Source organism: Herpailurus yagouaroundi, unplaced genomic scaffold, assembly GCF_014898765.1.
Source record: "Herpailurus yagouaroundi ecotype Mexico unplaced genomic scaffold, PumYag 100, whole genome shotgun sequence".
Classification (NCBI taxonomy): Eukaryota; Metazoa; Chordata; class Mammalia; order Carnivora; family Felidae; genus Herpailurus; species Herpailurus yagouaroundi.
The window spans coordinates 896,541-915,955 of NW_024412391.1; the positions used below are offsets into that span (position 1 = coordinate 896,541).

The window sequence follows — 19,415 nt, forward strand, 5'->3', positions numbered from 1 at the left end:
AGTGGGGGACCGGGTGGTCTCGCTCATCTCCACAAGGGGCAGTTGGTAAGAGAAGTTCATGGGTGGTCTTGAACTGGTCTGAAGGCCAAGCAAGGGCCATCAGGACTTAAAAATACACAGCAAAGATTAAACCAAAATGTAGTTTGATATGGGATGTAAACTCAGATTTGGGTAGCGAGAGGCTTCCGTAACTGGTCTGCCTGTGAAAAGATGACAGACTTGCCCACAGCTCAAAGAAGGAAAGGTACAGCCTGGACATAAAAATCCAAGAGTGAGTCTTCTCAGAGCCTGGTTATCCCAAACCAAAAATGAACACTTGTGTATTTTTCCTTTTAAAGAAAATGGTAATTCTTTTCACCTCACGTCAAGACAGAAAACAGACCCACAAATTCAACTCTAGGCTTTCTGAACCGATTTCCATTATCAGCATATTATCAGTTTTTTGTAATTAATTAAATTTGTCAGTGTGAATTACTATATAAAACTGCTTTGTCCTAAAACACCTCCTTGATCCCCCCCCCTCCCCCGCTCTTCCTCCTTTCCCACATCTACTACATCAAAACTGGTACATTTTTTTCCGTTTGCTTTTTAAAAAATGTTTTATTATGGACGACTTTCAAACCTAATTAACATAAGAAAGAATAGTAAAGTCAGTCCCAATACTCCATCGCTCAGCTTTGAGGGACAGCCTGTAGCCGTGCAAGCCCAGTATCTTCTTACCCTGCCCTCCTCCTACGTAAGATTTCAGGGGTGTGCACCCCATCCCCTCTGACCAGGTGAAGCAGGTCAGACTCCAAATGTAAGATTCCCTGGCCAATTTTATCACCGTGTGGGTAATTTTCTTCTATTACCGGCACCCACAGAATGGCTGAGTCAGAACCAAGCTATTTAAACATTTGGGTCCAGAAGGGAAAGGGAGTCTTGGATGTATGAATGACACCCACATCTGTCAGAAGCACCCTGTGCTGGGCTTCTGGTGCAAGTTGATACGAACAGTTGGGTTCCCGTAATTATTTCTAACTCAGCTTCTCAACCCAAACACAGTAATTCTGATAAGGTCCTAGATTCGTCACTCCTTAGTCTTACACAGAAAAATATGCTGTCAGAGCCTCCTGACTGTATTTCTGCCTGTACACTTGTCCATTTCAAGTGCTCCCTTTTTTAACCCTGATCGTTCTTGGAGCCAGAGCCCCGGGCAGCTCCTGAAAACGTCTCCCCCCACTGTAAGCACACACTCTCTCTCCAGGCTGCAAGTACACTTTCGTGGCTGTGCTCCCCAGTCCATCTCTGCAGCCCGACACCCCCACTGTTAGACCAACGGCCCCGCTGGACATCAAAGTATCTACAAGCCTACTCTTGCTGGATTACACTTCAATCCCAGTTAGACCGAGGTTACTAAATCAAGATATGGTTTCAAAGACAGCTTTGCGCTTATCTGTTGCCGTTTCTGCCCTGAAGACAGACAGTAATGAAATATTCTCTTCTAACCTGGTTTATGTTTACGTACGAAGCCCTCTTTGTAGGGATGTACAATAGCACCCAGATTACTGGGAGATCGGGCGCTGATTAAAAATTCAACATGGAACCAACTGTATCGTTAAGCATTCATTAGCAAGTACTTACACGTCTGCACAGTCTCTTTTCCTAAACTCTGTTTTGGTATTTTTTTATAAGCTAGTGTCAAGGGAAATCGCAAAGCTGTCCAATGAACTGGTGTCACATTTACTTTTAAGTGTAATGTTGATGACTGCCCACGTGACTGGTGTTTTCTTTAGGATGGGCCACGGGGGAAAGTATTCTTAGTTCTGAATGGCAACAAACTCGTTCTTCTGAGTTACAGGCTTATTCTTTATGGTCACCATGAATCTAGGAGCCGACTGTCCCTCACATTACCCATTGCCTTTACCAGTAAGCACTCGGACTGACCGCAAAGAACTAGAGGCATGTTTGTGACCCATCTCTAGCAAAAATACTAGACTCCGCTGTCTTAACACTTAGCTTCGTTTGTGTTTCCTATCCTTATTTTGCTTCCCTCTCTTACATCCCTTTGTCTTTTCCGGATTGTGTAAGCAGCCTTGAATCCTGCTGGGAACGACGAGGAGTACTAGTAAGCGTAAGTACTGTATGCGGAGAGCCCATACTGGACAAGGCACCGTGCTAAGTTGTGCAGAAATGAAGACAGATAAAGCCATTCTTATAGAAGACATTTACACAGAGATCTAACACATAAAGCAGTGTGAATATGAACAGTCCAACATGCTACCATTTCAAAGGGATGATTGGCAAAGGCTGGTGGATGGCATGTCATTTGAGCTGGGTTTTGGAAGATAAACAGGTGTTTAACGCGTAGGAAAAAAAAAAATGGAATGTGTTTGAGCAGAGAGAAGAGCGAGGCAGGTAGAGCAAGGCACAATCACAAACGGTGAGCATCCAGGTGCTGATAGGGACATGACGAAGACGCAGAGTAACACAGGATAAAAGGGGAGAGCTGGGGCGCCTGGGGGGCTCAGCTGGTTGGGCATCTGACTTCAGCTCAGGTCATGGTCTCCCGGTTCGTGAGTTCCAGCCCCACATCGGGCTGTCAGCACAGAGCCCGCTTCGGATCCTCTGTCCCCTTCTCTCTCTGCCCCTCCCCCACTAGAGCTCGCTTGCTCTCTCTCGAACATGCTCTCTCTAAAAAACAAACATTATGGGGCGCCTGGGTGGCGCAGTCGGTTAAGCGTCCGACTTCAGCCAGGTCACGATCTCGCGGTCCGTGAGTTCGAGCCCCGCGTCGGGCTCTGGGCTGATGGCTCAGAGCCTGGAGCCTGTTTCCGATTCTGTGTCTCCCTCTCTCTCTGCCCCTCCCCCGTTCATGCTCTGTCTCTCTCTGTCCCAAAAATAAATAAAAACGTTGAAAAAAAAATTAAAAAAATAAATAAATAAATAAATAAAAACATTAAAAAAATTAAAAAAACAAAAAACAAAAACGGAAAGGACATTTTGGCCCTGTAGCAAATGGCTCTTCCTCCATCATTATCATCATCACCATCATCAAGAAATATCTGTCACACAAGACACCAGCACTAAAACTAGAGTATCAACTATAATGAGGTGCCAGCTGTATCCTCAGGGAGTTACAATCAATGGTGGAGTGACAGGAAACACAGAAGTGACATACAAATACAGAGTGGCACAGGAGAGATTTTTAGAAATGTCATAAAAGTAAAGGACGGGGGGCAGTGCTTCGGGCTAGAAGAGCTAGCAGAGAATGGTTTTAAGCAAAGAGGGTTTGCGCTGGGCTCGAAAGCAGGACAGAGTGAGCAGAAAGCAAGGACGACGTGTCACCAGCGGAGAGGGCAGTGATTTGGCGGGGAAGAGAATGGGGTAAGTATGAAGAGGGTTCTGACTTAACAGAATACTGTAGATGTAATATATTATCAGAGAGGAGAGGTTTCATTTTGCTTTGTTAAAAACAAGATGATCGTGGAGTAACACGGTCAGTGTGCAGAGGACTTCTGAGGACTGAAGCGAAGCATCATGGGGGACGAATGGGAAGGAGAGCCGGACGACCGTGTGGAGCACGAGGGGACGGGGCCCAGGTGAACACGGCGGCACCGGGCCCGGACAGAGAGCCCTCGCAGGCGGGGAAGGGGCCGTGTCCACGCCCTGTGGACTCATCACAGAGGGCGGGGCGGAGGCAGGGCTGGTGGGCAGGCGGCCCTACTGGTGTGAGAGGACGCTGAGGCCAGGTCTGGGCTCGGCGGAAAATCACACCATTTTAGGTTACAGATGTTGTCATGGGCAAAGTGGCACGCCCTACACGGAGGAAGGAAAATGTGAGCGTAAAAATGAACGAGCAGTCTAGGCCCTAGGCAGACGGAGTCATGGGGGCTGGATGAGATGGCAGAGGTGAAGCATTTCAACGTGGGATCCCTGCCATCAATCCCATCACAGGAATGCCATAAATGCTCGCTCAAGGGACGGAAACAGTGGTTTCAATTTGATCTGTGGTGTCTGCTGGCCCTTTAAGCTGCAGCGGTGCCCAGCATCACGAGCCAGCTGCTTTGGCAGCTAGACAACCCGAGAACCAACACGGGGCCGATGTGTGGGCTCTGCTTTCAGGATGCTCCCCCTTAAGACCTAAGTGGACAGGCCATCCTCCCTCTAGATGTTAATACAGATTATTTTTCTAGTTACTACACTGCCAACGTCTGAACACGAATGTAGTGCTGTGGCCCATCTATGTAATAATAAGCACATACGATCTTTCAAATCCTGACTTCGAGAAGAGTGTGAGGGCCACGTCAATAGGCTAACTTACCAAGCCGCCCCCATGTTTTCAGTCCGGAAGCCATGCATGGGAAACTCGCCTATAAAACAAACCCGTCTATTTAAAAATGATTTATCCAGTTCCTCGCTGAGCTCTAAACCAGCTTTAAATCCCATCCTTGAACATTTTTTGTGTCCAAGGTTCCCGAAGTCCTGCTGGGTGTCCCAGTGCAATATGCTAGCTTACCTTGCATCAGTTACACACAAATCAGTTAGCGTATCAGTTAAGCATCAATGTGCTCCATCATGAGGACCTCTGAAGGCTAGAGAGCTCTTCCCAATACAGTGGAACTTTGCACACTGGTGGTAAGATGGGCCTGCACTGATCTGCTCTGTGCCGTTCAGTCTGAAGCTCCCTGTGCTCCTTCCCAAGTGCTCCCTGGTCTGGGTGTCGGGGCAGGGACGAGCAGCGGCACATCTAAAAATAGCGCGTGTGTTAAGGGCTCTCTTTCAGTGACGCTTCACGAGGACACGAGGACACGAGGACTGTCAGTTCTTACTTAGGTAAAGAGAGGGAGATTCACCTTGTGACAGGGAGGTAGGTTTTGAAGGTTCTAATACATGAAATGTTATTTTAAATCACACTACAAATTTGGAACCTGTGATAATTACAGTCTAGGCCACACTAATTGGTAGTAAATCTAATTTTCTAATCAATACTTTTTCAAGACCAGCTAAAACAGAAATCCACCAGAAGTCCAAAGTAAATCATTTCTCTGTGAAAACTTCACCTGTTTTGTTTGGTAAAAATGGAAGCACGGGACTTTTTAGTCCTTAAAAAATCATCTAAGGGGAGCCTGAGTGGCTCAGTCGCTTAAGCATCTGACTTGGCTCAGGGCACGATCTCGCGGTTTGAGTTCAAGCCCTGCGTCGGACTCTGTGCTGACAGCCCAGAGCCTAGAGCCTCCTTCGGATTCTGTGTGTCTCTCTCTCTCTGCCCCTCCCCCGCTCGTGCTCTCTCAAAAATAAACATTAAAAAAATTCATTTAGGGGCGCCTGGGTGGCGCAGTTGGTTAAGCGTCCGACTTCAGCCAGGTCACGATCTCGCGGTCCGTGAGTTCGAGCCCCGCGTCGGGCTCTGGGCTGATGGCTCAGAGCCTGGAGCCTGTTTCCGATTCTGTGTCTCCCTCTCTCTCTGCCCCTCCCCCGTTCATGCTCTGTCTCTCTCTGTCCCCAAAATAAATAAACGTTGAAAAAAAAAAATTAAAAAAAAAAATCATTTAAGCAGTGCCTCGTATGACATTTAATACGCTCACTGTAAATGATTTTCATACACTACGATTCAACTCCAGTAAGCAACAATTTTCAAACATTAAAAACTGTAAAAAAGTAACTACATCCCACTTAAAATTATGTATAATAGCTTTTTTTCCCCCCCTTTAAACTAACGCAAACAATCTCTTTCCTCTGCTGCTTTTTCTCCAGCATCAATGGGCTTTGGAAAACCATCATGGTTTGGGTTCTAGTATCTTTTACATTTACCACATTCATGATAAAAATACCTACCTGAAGTTATTATTTTTTTTTTTAATTTAACTTTAGAGAGAGAGAAAAGGCACGGGTGGGGGAGGGGCGGAGGAGGAAGAGAGCGAGAGCGAGAGAGAGAAAACCAAGAGTTGGACGCTCAACCGACTGAGCCACCTGGGCACCCCTAAAATTATTTGTGTTTTAAGCAGCGGTATTTATTCTTTCTTACAAGAGTACTCGAGCACCTCCTATGTGCCAGGCTAAGCGCTGGGTACACACGCTGTTGTGTGAGCTTCTTCAAGCTTTGTGGGCTTTCCCTCTCATTGCTGACTAAGGGTGGCAGGCTGGGGAAGTTTCTGCAGGAAACTCAGGCACCACTTGGATGGCACTGCAACCTCATGAGTTCAACTGAAACTCAAGAAATAAAAGAATAAAATGGAAATTGAGGAAAAACTCCTGCAGAAAACAGAGAATGTATCTGCTATCCTCAAGAAACAATTTTCTTCACAAGAATAACTTGGAAAACCAGTTTCACGAGTTCAATATAAAAATAGTTCTTATGGAAATAATTACAATTATTCACATTATTTTATGATCAATGATGTATTTAAAAAAAGAAATGTCTGACTTCTGAAAGTTAAAGCAGATGCCCTAAATTTATCAAGCTATATCGATTATTCTCCACAAAGGAAAACCTTGTTTGTTTTTTTAAGTTCATGCGAATCACTGGCTTATGTTCAAGTAATAAAAGGATTATTTAAAAGTTTAATTTCTGGGGCGCCTGGGCGGCTCAAGTCGGTTAAGCATCTGACTCTTGATTCTGGCTCAGGTCACGATCTCAGGGTTTGTTGGGTTTGAGCCCCACACTGTCAGTGCAGAGACTGCTTGTGATTATCTCTCTCTGCTCCTCCCAGGCCTGTGTGAGGGCAAGCATGCTCTTTCTCCCAAAACAAATAAACTTAAAAACATTTTTTATAACAGTTTAATTTCCAGTAAAATATAACTGCTGGTAAGGATGGTTTATTTGTGCTGTTTATTGCTGACGGATGAAGGTTCCACACATAAAGAAACAATTTTACTTAGAAACTACACTTTTGCTTTAACTGGCCGTGAAAAAGTAAATGCCAGATTTAAGATTCACTGACCAAGTCAACTGGCAGGGGATCGTATCAAAAAGAACAGCAGTACTTAGAATTATAGCGCAATTATTTCCCCAGTTAGGACCTTACTTTGGTTTGGAAAAGGTGGATATCAGAAGTAACGCCCCATCATTCCCGTGAAAATTATCTAACTGCGTTCATCTGCACCACGGACCGCTGCGGGCCTCTCACAGCACAGACGTGATTCACAATGGTTCATGTCAAAAAGCCAATTCTAGGGGTGCCTGGGTGGCTCAGTCGGTTGAGCCTCCGACTTTGGCTCAGGTCACGATCTCACGGTTCATGGGTTCGAGCCCCACGTCGGGCTCTGTGCTGACAGCTCAGGGCCTGGAGCCTGCTTGGGATTCTGTGGTCTCCCTCTCTCTCTGCCCCTCCCCTGCTCATGCTCTGTCTCTCTCTCTCTCAAAAATAAATAAAGATTAAGAAATAAATTAAAAAAAAAAAAAAAAGCCAACTCTGCTTCACACAGCCGCTCTCCCAACCTGCATCTGACCAAATAACAGACTCCCCACCACTTAACTCATTTCAAGGAAAGGAAGTCATTTACTTGGCTCCGCTGCTCATACGGCTCAATTGAGTTTTGAATTAACCACGGCGGAAACACCAGACACTGTGGCTGAAAAGCGACCTTCATCAAGCTGGCCGCTCCTGAGCCACATGTATGTGCGTGTATGTGTCTCAGGCCCTTTAAAAGGGAACATTTAGTTTGGAAATAAGGTCATCAAGATGGAAGGATGATTTTTAAATGAGTTTTTGAACTTAAATAAAACTGTCATCACTGCGGAGCACTTAGCACTTATGTTCCCAGATATAATAAGCACCTCACAAGGATCATGTGTTTGCAAAAACCCTGAGGCAGCCATCATCACCATTCCATTAAAAAAAACCAAAAACCAAAAACCAAAAACCCAACTGACAGACAGGAAAAACCATGTCAGCAGCAAGGTCCCACAAGTGGGGTTGGGATGTGAACCCAGGAGGACCGTCAGGGATGTGACTCAGTCGTGCCAGGTGACAATATGTCCCGACACTGGGACATCACACTAAGGCTTCTACTGACACCTGGAGATCTCCTTCACAATACCCACCATCAAGCCAGTTCCCTTCCGTCTCGGAAGTGTAAAATTAATTATTTTATCAACCTAAAGGAAGGGGTTTACATCTATCCCTTTAATAATTCATGGATGTGCCAAAAGGGAGGCAGCAACCCCACAATTACAAGGAAGCTTGCAGGGGCACCTGGGTGGCTCAGTTGGTTAAGCATCGGACTCTTGGTTTCGGCTTAGGTCGTGATCTCATGGTTCATGGGATCGAGCCCTGCATCTGCCTCTGTGCTGACTATATGGAGGCTGCCTGGGATTGTCTCTCTCCACCCCTCCCTTGCTCACACGCGCATGCATGCTCTCTCTCAAAATAAATAAACTTTAAAAGGAACCTTGCAAAGTTAACAGGGAAATGAAGACTTTAAAAAATGTATAAAGACAGTACTGTCAAAAATAACATCAAACGATAAAATCAGAGAGTTTTCTGATTTAGATATATAAGAACCATGTTCTAGAAGCTTTTCTTCTTCATTAGTTCTCCAAAACACTTATCAAAATTGAAGTTCACGACAGGGCCAAAACCCTACGACAACTTACCCATCTTTTAGAAATACAAGGTATTCCCTATGTAAAATTATCACCTGAATCATAGCTCAGCTAGCAGGAATATTCCACGAGCCTCCTTGGGGTGGTGGTGGCGAGGATCATGAGAAATGCTACACATTACAGGGCCTATCCAGGGCAAACAGCCCTGTTACCTTCCGCTGGAGGGTCGCCCTCAGATCAAGTCACCAACAGGTGCAGCCTGTGGTCTGTGGCTGCCAGAGCCACATGTCTAGGAGGCTTGGGCCTGTTCCTTCTATGGAAGATCTTTGCTCTTCTAGTGCAAGGAATGGAAGCGTGAGAAGAAATGAAAGGGGAGAAAAAAATCAAGAAATGACATCCTCAATGCCTAAAAAGTGCCCGAGAAGAGTTTGTGGAGGAACTTCCTAAGCAAAGAGGCCTATCAACCTTCTACATTAAAACACCAAACCAAGGTTCCTCACAAGAGTTCTGGGGAAAACCTGACCACCTGGACTGGTCAACGCAAGCGTACGACACACACCTGCAGCTCGTGTGCGGAACTGGTGAAGCCCGACTACTCTCAGGAACGGTACTTACATTTAGAGCAGCTTCTCCACACTTTTCAATGGCTGCGAGACCCTGATTATGGATGTGTGTCTCTAGAAGTTTTTTCAATTCTCCTAGGCCATCCTGGATTCTAGATACGAGATTATACATGCGCCCCAAATCTGAAAGAAGAAGGTGCCACGTCTTATGCACTGAAACAAACTTTGCATATCCATTCCACCAAGTATGTACATATACTGTGATCACAGATGCCTTGAGATAAAATGGTGTTTTTTGATCGAAATCATCAACATCGTTTTAATTGTAACTGAATTGTATACATGTAGTTAGCTGAAAGTAACAACGAAACCGTCCTCTCATGAAAGTTTATTTTTCCCTTTACTATGAGAAACATCTAACAATAGAAAAAAAGTCTTTTTATCAGAAGCTGCATCAGATACTTCCTCAAATTCTCAAGACCGAGGTATTATTTATGCTAGATACATAATAGGCACTCATGTACTGATTTTAAAAGAGGAATAAATTTAAAGAGTATTTGAGTATCTATCCCAACTATACAAACGAGTCACAAAAGGGCCCCCGAATTCTTCGAATGGCATATGGTTAATTTATGAAGGCCAAAGAGAAAACTTCTGAACCCAAACATCAATCTTTCACTGAGCTCCTTGTATCTCCCAGTAAAACCTGAAGGGTAAGAGAAATGCTTTCACAAAATACTAGCCTTCTCATCTTGAAGAATTTTCAGAAGAAAAACAGTCAAGGACAAGTCAGGGGTAGCGTCAGTCAATGCCAGAGTATATGGGACGAGTAACCCTCCAAAGAACGCTGACTGAAAAGATGTTCTTCTCCCAAAGTCCTCCCCACAACACTCCACAGAGCTCTGAAATCAGTGCACAACCAGGCTCACTGCGCACTAATCTCTTCAAAACCGGCTGTTGGTGATGCTGTCAGCTCTGACTCTAGAGTTTCAACCAACCTCAAAACTGCAGATCGTGAGAAACCCAGGTCTGGAGGGAGTCTGAGTGGCTCACCTTCATTTTTGTCAGCATCCAACAAATTCTGGAATTCTGTGTGGAAAATCTCCAGGTGTTTTTCAATGAGCACTTGCTCGCACTTCCTTGCTAGTTCATCTTGTGTGCTTTCGTGAAGGTAGACCTGGACTCTTCGTTGTTCCTCCAGCAGACGGGCCTCTGCCTGCAGGAATTAATTCGAGTGAACCGTCTGGATTCACTTCTAAAGAATTGCTACACGAATAATGGCAAATTAAATTCACAAGCTCTAATACATTAAGAGAAAAGGGAACGGGTCCTGTGACGTTAGGTGAATGCCAACCATGTTTAAGTGGTCACTGATGTGCTCCATTTTCTCTGCAACAGATTTCCACCTCTAGCTCCTTTTCAAATGACTTCACAAGATTATCTTTGTTAGTTCAGATGTGTTCACGTCAACTTTCGTCCTTCAGGTAAGTGGCTTTTCACCTTCTGGGGGCAATATCCCTATTGCACACTCTGAGACACCTATGGACCCTCTCTTATCCGTGGACACCATGTTCAAAACCCCTATTTTTGACTGAAAGCCACCTGAAGTCAAGAGTCACATGAATCTATTCCCTGAAATGACCACATGGAAAGAGTTATTAGTAATCAGACTTTTAAACAAATTTTAAGGAAAAATATCATGGCCTTCTCTTGCCAACCATTGAGTATATACCTCTGTAACTACTGGATTATTTATGCATTTCGATTTCTTACCATTCCCTTCAAGGAAGAGAGGAAAACAAAGATGTAATTTAACAGAGCAGCAAAATAAATAGAAGTCTGTATATTTTACAGTGTATCAACAGAAATATGTGTGGTATAAAGCATCACCAAGGAATCACTAAATTATCAAAGCAACGATGAAATTTCAATGATAATCTCAAATTAATCAGGTGAGAAAGAGAAATACTATACTTAGTATTGTAAAAGTGCCCTACTTTCCAAAATGATTTTAGATTTGGTATAATTTGGGAGAAATCTATAAAAATTCAACTGGAAGAATAAACACTCAAGAGCCAAGAAACAAAAAATGCAGGCGGGATTTATGCTGTCAAGAATTACTAACAATGAAACAGTTATTTAAACAACAGAAGTCAGAACCTTATTACACATTCCAAATGGTCAAATGTGAACAACAAAATAAACCTGGAAATTATCTGGAGTATTTATCAAAATGTCAAGGTCCTCGACACAGAATGATCCCTGAAAAATTAGTTGAGTTCATCCAAATAAAAAAAACGTGAAAGGAAAAGGAACAATTTATAAAAGAAGACATATAAAAAACCTCAAGTTTCTGGTAGGAAGTAATGAAAGCATAGCATATTTGGCTGATGGAATACTATTATCCAGTAAAATAAGTAACAATAAAATATGTTAATGTAACAAATTAGTTGGCGGGGGGGGGGGGGGGGGGACAAGTTACCAAAAAACCTACAGAATTATTCCTATCTGGTTTTATATACATACTTAGTGTTCCAAGCTTGCAGGTTTATGTTCCTTGTATTTTCCAAACAGCCTACAATTAATGTGTATATATTCTCTGATTATGAAGTTATTTTAAACCATACGGGATCATTTGTGCTTTAACTGAGAAGTTTCTACGTTAAGCGCGTACTGCTTCAGATCTGATACTAAGCCTCAAGAATGCAAGCGACATAGTAAAATACAGGACATGCAAACCAAAAAGCACTTCTTTTTCTGTTTGAAGTTATACCTGTTTCCTAGCAGAACATAAATCACCTTGGGCAGCAGAAACTCCTCTGTTTCAAACTCTGCTTTCTCCTAAAACGAACTTTTACCCCTGCCCAGATGAAAGGTACAGCCTTGGTGGGACTGCTGACTCATTCTCTGGGGGGGGTCACAGTGGCTTTCCAAGTCAGGCACTGTGGTAGGGGCAGCATTCCGCCACAGGACCCTCCCGCAGGGGCGGAGAAGGAAGAAGAGAGTAAACTGGCCCCTGAGTGACTAAAAAACATTAAAGGACAGAGGGGCCTTAGTAATAGCTTGTTTTAAATATAAAGAAACCAAAGTATCCAGTGTTGGGTCATCACGTTTGTGGAATCTAGGTCAAGTAAGCTCTTGACCATCACTGTCCAGAACACCAGGATCAAGTTCAATTTTTTAAAAAATTTATTTATTTTGAAAGCACAAGAGCACAAGTGGGGGAAAGGCAGAGAGAGAGAGACAGAGAGATGGAGGGAGGGAGGGAGGGAGTGAATCCCAAGCAGGCTCTGCACTCTGTTCTGAGCCCAACTCAGGGCTCGATCCCAGGACCGTGAGATCATGACTTGGGCTCCTATCAAGAGTCAGATGCTTAACTGACTGAGCCACCCAGGCGCCCCCAGGACCAAGTTCAAAATGACTAAATAAAACGAAGCAATTAAAGACTGTCCCTGTTAATTCTACTAGGATGGGTTCCGCAGGAAAAACAAAAGGAAAAGCAGGCCCACTCCCTGGCCAAAAAAGGAAATCAATGAAATACTGAACATCTGACATCAGTAACCTAGAACAGTCAACAAATCCTTTGTAGCTCACATGAGTCTCAATCACATGAGACAGCAGGATGTGTTAAAAACCCTAATGTGGCTTTGGGTCGTTAATTCATCAAAGCCATCCCTACTGAAGATTCTCAAATGTTTCCACTAAAATATCCCTCAAATCACAGAAAAGGGAACGTAGATCCCTCAGGGAATTTGCACACCTAGCCCAAACTAGCGGCTAAAAGCAGAGTATTTTTTAAAGGTTCATGCTTTATCTCAATATTGTTCAGGAGTTTTGTATATTATTTCCTGACAGACTGTTTTAATATAAACATAATTTCCCCTTAAGTTACTGAATAAAATGTGCCACTTTTTATCCTCTGGTTTTGCATATTCTCAGGCATCTACTGGAGGTTCTGAATGATGAAGGCTTATATCATGCTTACTATCTGCCAAGCACCAAATATATATGTATTACAAAATAAAAATTATTACGTGACACCTGGGTGGCTCAGTTGGTGGAGCATGTGACTCTTGATCTTGGGGTTGGGAGTTCAAGCTCCATGTTGGCTGTAGAGATTAGTTAAAAATAAAATCTTAAAAACAAACAAAAAATTATTACCCCCATTTTACAGATGAAGAAACTGAGGACCTGGGGCACCTGGGCGGCTCAGTAGGTTAAGTGTCTGACTTCAGCTCAGGTTATGATCTCACAGTCCGTGAGTATGAGCCCGTGTCCGGCTCTTGCTGACAGCATGGAGCCTGGAGTCTGCCTCAGATTGTGCCTCCCTCTCTCTGCCCCTCCCCCACTCACTCTGTCTCTCAAAACTGAGTAAATTTTAAAATAATAATAATAGTAAGATAAAGCCTTAAAAACAAACTAAAACTTATTACCCTCATTTTACAGATGAAGAAACTGAGGACCAGGGGCCCCTGGGTGGCTCAGTTAAGGGTCCACTCTTAATTTCGGTTCAGGTCATGATCTCACGGTTCATGAGATGAAGCCCCACATCAGGCTCTGCACTGTCAGAGCTTGAATATATGCTTTGGATTCTCTTGCTCTCAAATATAAATGGATGGGCAGAAGGGAGGGAGGGAGGGAGGGAGGGGAGGGAGGGGAGGGAAGGGAGGGAAGGAGGGACGGACTGAGGACCAGAAAGGTTAGGTCAACTCCCCAGGAAATGACTGAACAGGGATTTAAAATGACATTTGCAGCCCAAGGCTCTAGGTAGGAGAACTGTTCATACAGCTAAATTCCAATTTTATGCTCATAGATCCTCTACGTTATGGACTTCCAGAATGTGAGGGAAGTCATGTTTGGTAAGATCCAACTGGATCCGGGCCCAAGCTGTAACCCCTGTAGGAAGGAACCCCCTCTAAGAGCACCGGGGCGCAGGAAGCATGCTGCAGCCCCGAAGGCAGGGCTCACACTGGCAATCTCTGCTCTTCAAGCTGCCTTCGGTTCCAGGCCTGACCTAAAAATGAGACTTCCCCACTGTGGGGGCGCTCAAGTCTCTGGCCTGAAGAGCAGACCCCGTCGTGTCACCACCACCTTCCCGGGGGTGGATAATGGAGGTGACGGGAACCCAGCGTCGCTCTTGCCGATGTGCACCCTGAGAAAAGACCCCACTTTTAAAAGAATCATCAGATGCAGGAGAGTCGAGAAGAGATGTGATCATGAAAACGACACTGCCAAACAAAAAACCCGCAATAACAGGCGACGCTAAGACTGAAAACAGATTCTGCTCCGAAAGTTCATTTGTCAGGCGACCGACACTCAGAATGAGCTGGTTAGGTCCCGGGTCAGCACACCAAAAAGCTAACTTAACCCACAGATAGACACAAAGAGCTAATACTGTTCCAAGGATAGTATTTCCGAAGACTTCCATTTTTGTCAGGTTTTGAGATGTCAGAAATCTGTTCGTCAAGGACTTTCAACTGCACACATCTCAAGCCCACTGACAACCATGATGGCCTAGGGGAAAAGGCACCCAGAACGTCACACACACACTGGGCGGGGCTGTGTGCCTACAGAGGCACACTGCTCACACCGCTGCCCTGGGGGGCTGACCGGCCACCTCGATCGCAGCACCTGCCCTGAGTGGCTGTGCAGTCCCCTCCTCTCCCGGCCAACAGAGAATAAAGGGCAAAGCAGAGATGAGGCACGGTCGGCCCAGGCTCCCTGGAGATGTCCTTGGACGTCTCGGTCAGGGGTCAGCAAACCATAGCCTACGGGCCAAATCCTGCCTCTAAGTCACATTTTACTGGAACACAGTCGCACGCATCTGTTTACATGTTGCCATGGCTGCTCTTCCCTCAAAGGCAGAGCTGAACAGCTGCCAGACCACGTGGGGCGCAAATATTTGCCCTCTGCCCCTTTACCGAACAGGTGTGCTGATTCCTAACCTAGGTCACTCCTCACGGAGAAAAGTCCGGGACACCTGTGTTCCCGAGAAAGAGAACCAAAAAAATTACACCAGAACTTCGCTGGAACATCACTCGGTACTGAAAAAGACTTACGGTACAGTTTGCGACCAACCTTAGATCCTGTGGTTTCAGCACGATCTCCTCTACTGTAAACTTGAAGGCTGTACCGGAGACTGTTAGGGAACAGTTCAGAAGGGAAAGCAGCAAAGTTGGCAAACCTAGCAACAGCTGGTACTTCGAAACTTATCTTCTCATTGACTGAAGCCTGTGGCTTCCATTAGCTACAGCTACGCATGCTAGGAGAGCAAGTTCAAAACACAGAAGCCACACAGCTCTGACAGTTAGATCCTCAGAGCCCTGGAGAGAACACGGAGCCGCGACGGTCAGATGAAGTTATTATGAAAGCTCCTTGGTGCGCGGGGAGAAGCATCTGTACGGGCTACGGACACTGCAGGGGAACACTGCCCAAGACATGATCTGTGGAAAGAGCTGTGCACGTCAAAGAGAATAACCCACTGGAGTGGCGAGAACCGTGTTAGCTGAAGCCTACCGTATGCACCATATGTAAGCGTACCTTTTTCATATATTCAGTCACTGGGTTCTGCTGCAAGAATTCAGTGCTCTCCCTGGTATAAAATCTCTCCGTGTCGGCCAAAAACTGAGATTCAAAGGACTCTTTATACACTGTCAGCGTAGGGCCCTTGGCAAAGGCGTCGTCTTCATTCAGCCCCAACTCCACTAGAAACAGATAGGAACTGTATTTCAATTACCCTAGTTTTTGTTACATTTTACCCAACATACCCATGAGTAACATTCAGCTTAAGTTACGTGTAAAAGGTAAATGGAAAATGGCAGGACACAAGGTAAGCCTGCTATTCACCGGTGTGCCCTGAAGTACACGGCTTCAATGAAAGAAAAAAGAAATAAAATCCAAGACATAAAAGGAAGTAATTCTGACCTGTGCCCAAGCATGCTTCAAAGTTATCGTGAAGTTCACTTAAAAAAATTATTAAACATGACATTTCTTTTTTCTAAACATTTTTGAGAGAGAGAGAGAGAGAGAGAGAGAGAGAGAGAGAAGGAGAGAGAGAACGTATGCGAGCGAGTGAGGGAGGGGCAGAGAGCGAGGGAGACACAGAATCCAAAGCAGGCTCCAGGCTCTGAGCTGTCAGCACAGAGCCCGACGCGGGGCTCGAACCCACAGACCGCAAGATCAAGACGTGAACCGAAGTTAGATGCTTAACCGACAGAGCCACCCAAGTGTCCCAACACGACATTTATTTCTAATTGAAGTGTAGCTGACGTACAGCAGCCTATCAGTTCCAGGAGGTCGTCACAGGGATTTGATATTTGTGAGTATGACAAAATGATCCCCACAGTGAAGTGCGGCCACCACCTGTCACCTTAAAAAGTTACTGTATTATCGCCTACATTCCCTATGCTGTACCTTACACCCCCCACGACATTTCTTTTATAACTAGAGGTTTATCTCTTAATCACCTTCACTGATTTCACCTCCCTCCCCAGAAGGACTAAATGTAAACTTTCAGAGAAACACGAGGCCACTCAAGTTTTCCGAACATTGCATTAGCTCATCAGTTGCTCAATCTCAACTTTTCAGGCTGACCCAGGTCTCTGGTCCTCTTCCCACTCCATTAATGACACTCCACCATATTATATATCCAGTCATTCAGCAGTATGAGAGCAGAAAATAATTCAAATGTCGAGTTCCTCAAAAGTCCCATGGGAAACAAAGATCAAACAATTTTTTGTGAGGGGTAAAATCAAACAGAATCACACTCACTTAAAGAGAGTTTTTTGAGGGCCCTTGTACATGCAAACAATATTTTCACAACAGCTAAAATATCTGTCAACGAATCTGTCAGAACACGGTTAGGATTGCCATTTGACACGAAAACTCCGAGTAGGTGAAGGGAAATGGTTTACCGTAAGACTGTACAACTCCACTTATCAGTCTTGTGTTGATGGTTTCACCGTTTCTTTCCTTTTCAATCAGTTTTAAAACAGCATTTGTTACCTTTAGGAAGGATAAAGGGAAAAGACCTGTAGATTACAGACTACAGCACGTATATTACTACACATCTCTTGGACTCTGAGAACATTACACAATGCAAGGTGCCAGATACTCTTAGGGCATTCTAAAGCTGTGAGGAGACAACGCCTACGAAATGAAATCTGTAAGGGGGTTTTAACAGGACGACACGCACACTCTCACACAAGTGCGTACCTGTTTATTCAATGGCCTGAACAGACAATCTCTCCAAGTCACCAACGCAAGCTGGATGAAAAGAAAAAGAAGTGTGAGAGGTCTACACTTTCACCACGTTTTTCTAAGACTGAAGTCCTAGGAATCAGCCTGAATCTCATCTATCAGTATTTCTAGATTATAACTGGGTAAAAATCTATCATGACCACATCAGAGATGCTCGAGTTAGCAACTTCAAGAGGTTTCGAAATACAGCCGCTTATCAGCTCCCATTTTAATAATTCAGACACAAAGAAAACCTGGGTTTTAGGAGACCAAACATATCAGCTTACAGGGTGTCAGTGGAGTCAACCTCTAACACTGTTCCCTGGCCCAAATTTAATTTTTCATCTAAATGAAGATAATTCCAGTTATCATAGTTTCCTAATACTCGATAAATTAAGTAACAGATGATAAAAATTCAGCATGTTGTGTATCTTACTTGTGGTGATTTGTGTTGCACGGATGTACACGGCTGGAAACGCACCAAACTGCACACTTTAAATAGACATGGTTCATTATATAGGAACTGCTCAGATTTCCCATTTTACTTGCACTCATGTGTGTTGGGAGTCTTTGATGCATTTCTAAAACTTTCCACAGAAGTTATGCCAGAAAATCACTATAAAAATGCTCCCCCAAGGGGAACGGTTATAATTCATAAATGATTTTCAGCTGTTTATTGAGAGAGGTAGTATTCAGAGTAAAATTCAAATTTTTAACAATTCAATATTCAAATATAAACTGGTAAGGAACTCACTTAGACATAAATGCTTTCAGTCTTATTTTTCCTAAATTTAACCACAGATAAGACTAGGTGGATGTAAGATGTATTTCAGAAAAGATTATGTGTAATTTAATTTATGCAATAAGCCCTGAGTAATGTTCCTACCACACACACAAAAAAGGCAACATGAAAAGCAGTATTTAAGACAAAACTACTTTTGAAATTCATTTATTTATTATTCAAAAAGTTTGGGGGGCGCCTGGGTAGCTCAGTTAAGTGTCCGAGACTTCGGGTCAGGTCATCATCTCGTGGTTTGTGAGTTCGAGCCCCACGTCGGTCTCTGTGTTGACAGCTCGGAGCCCGGAACCTGCTTCAGATTCTGTGTCTCCCTCTCTCTCTGCCCCTCCCCTGCTTGCGTTCTGTCTCTCTCTCTCAAAAAATAAAGATTAAAAAATAAAAAACTTTTTTTGAATTCCAGTGCAGTTAACAGTGTTATACCAGTTTCGCGTGTCCAACAATTCTATGCGCGACCTGGTGCTCATCGCTGTAAGTGGACTCTCAATCCCCTTCACCCATTTCAGCCCTGCCCCGGCCCACCTCCCCTCTGGGAACCATCAGCCTGTTCCCTAGAGTTAACAGTCTGTTTTTCGGTTTGTCTCTTTTTCTTGGTTCATTTGTTTTGTTTCATAAATTCCACATACGAGTGAGACTGTACGATATTGGTCTTTCTCTGACTTATCTCGCTTTAGCATTACACTCTCTGGCTCCATCCATTTTGTTGCAAAAGGCAAGATTTCATTCTAAGAGAAAACTATTTTTAATTAAGCACGAACGATACATACTCATGTAATGTTTCCATAAAAATAAGATTTCAGAATTAGAAACTATGATGTCCAAGAAGATGTTAGAAGGGAAGAGCCTCATTTTTCAGGAGAAAGGCAAGCCTGGGGCGATTTTCCCTGTGCAAATTCTGCCGCCTCGAGTCTTAGACTTCTTTTTTACTTTAAAAAAAAAAATTTTTTTTTAACGTTTATTTATTTTTGAGACAGAGAGAGACAGAGCATGAACGGGGGAGGGGCAGAGAGAGAGGGAGACACAGAATCGGAAGCAGGCTCCAGGCTCTGAGCCATCAGCCCAGAGCCCGACGCGGGGCTTGAACCCACGGACCGCGAGATCGTGACCTGAGCTGAAGTCGGATGCTTAACCGACTGAGCCACACAGGCGCCCCAAGACTTCTTTAAAGCAAGAGTAAGGAGGGAAAATGCAATGCCATGGCCATGAACTTCTAGTAAAGATATACTACACCTTTAAAAATAACTTTTTTCCAAACATTGTTCTAAATCAAGACAGCCTTAGGCAAGTCTAA

General features: G+C 44.2%; 1 protein-coding gene across 3 annotated transcripts in view; it reads right to left on the reverse strand.

The window, feature by feature from the left end:
• The window catches only part of CUL1 (cullin 1), a 106,494-nt gene that overhangs the window by 19,371 nt on the left and 67,708 nt on the right, over positions 1 to 19,415 (reverse strand). For all 3 annotated transcript variants that reach the window (XM_040471679.1, XM_040471678.1, XM_040471680.1), the window contains 5 exons: positions 17,305 to 17,355; positions 17,004 to 17,094; positions 15,631 to 15,794; positions 10,144 to 10,306; positions 9,143 to 9,273 (listed from right to left, as the gene is read on the reverse strand). In XM_040471679.1, coding sequence (XP_040327613.1) covers positions 9,143 to 9,273; positions 10,144 to 10,306; positions 15,631 to 15,794; positions 17,004 to 17,094; positions 17,305 to 17,355 — 600 coding nt within the window. The remainder of the gene's footprint in view (positions 1 to 9,142; positions 9,274 to 10,143; positions 10,307 to 15,630; positions 15,795 to 17,003; positions 17,095 to 17,304; positions 17,356 to 19,415) is intronic.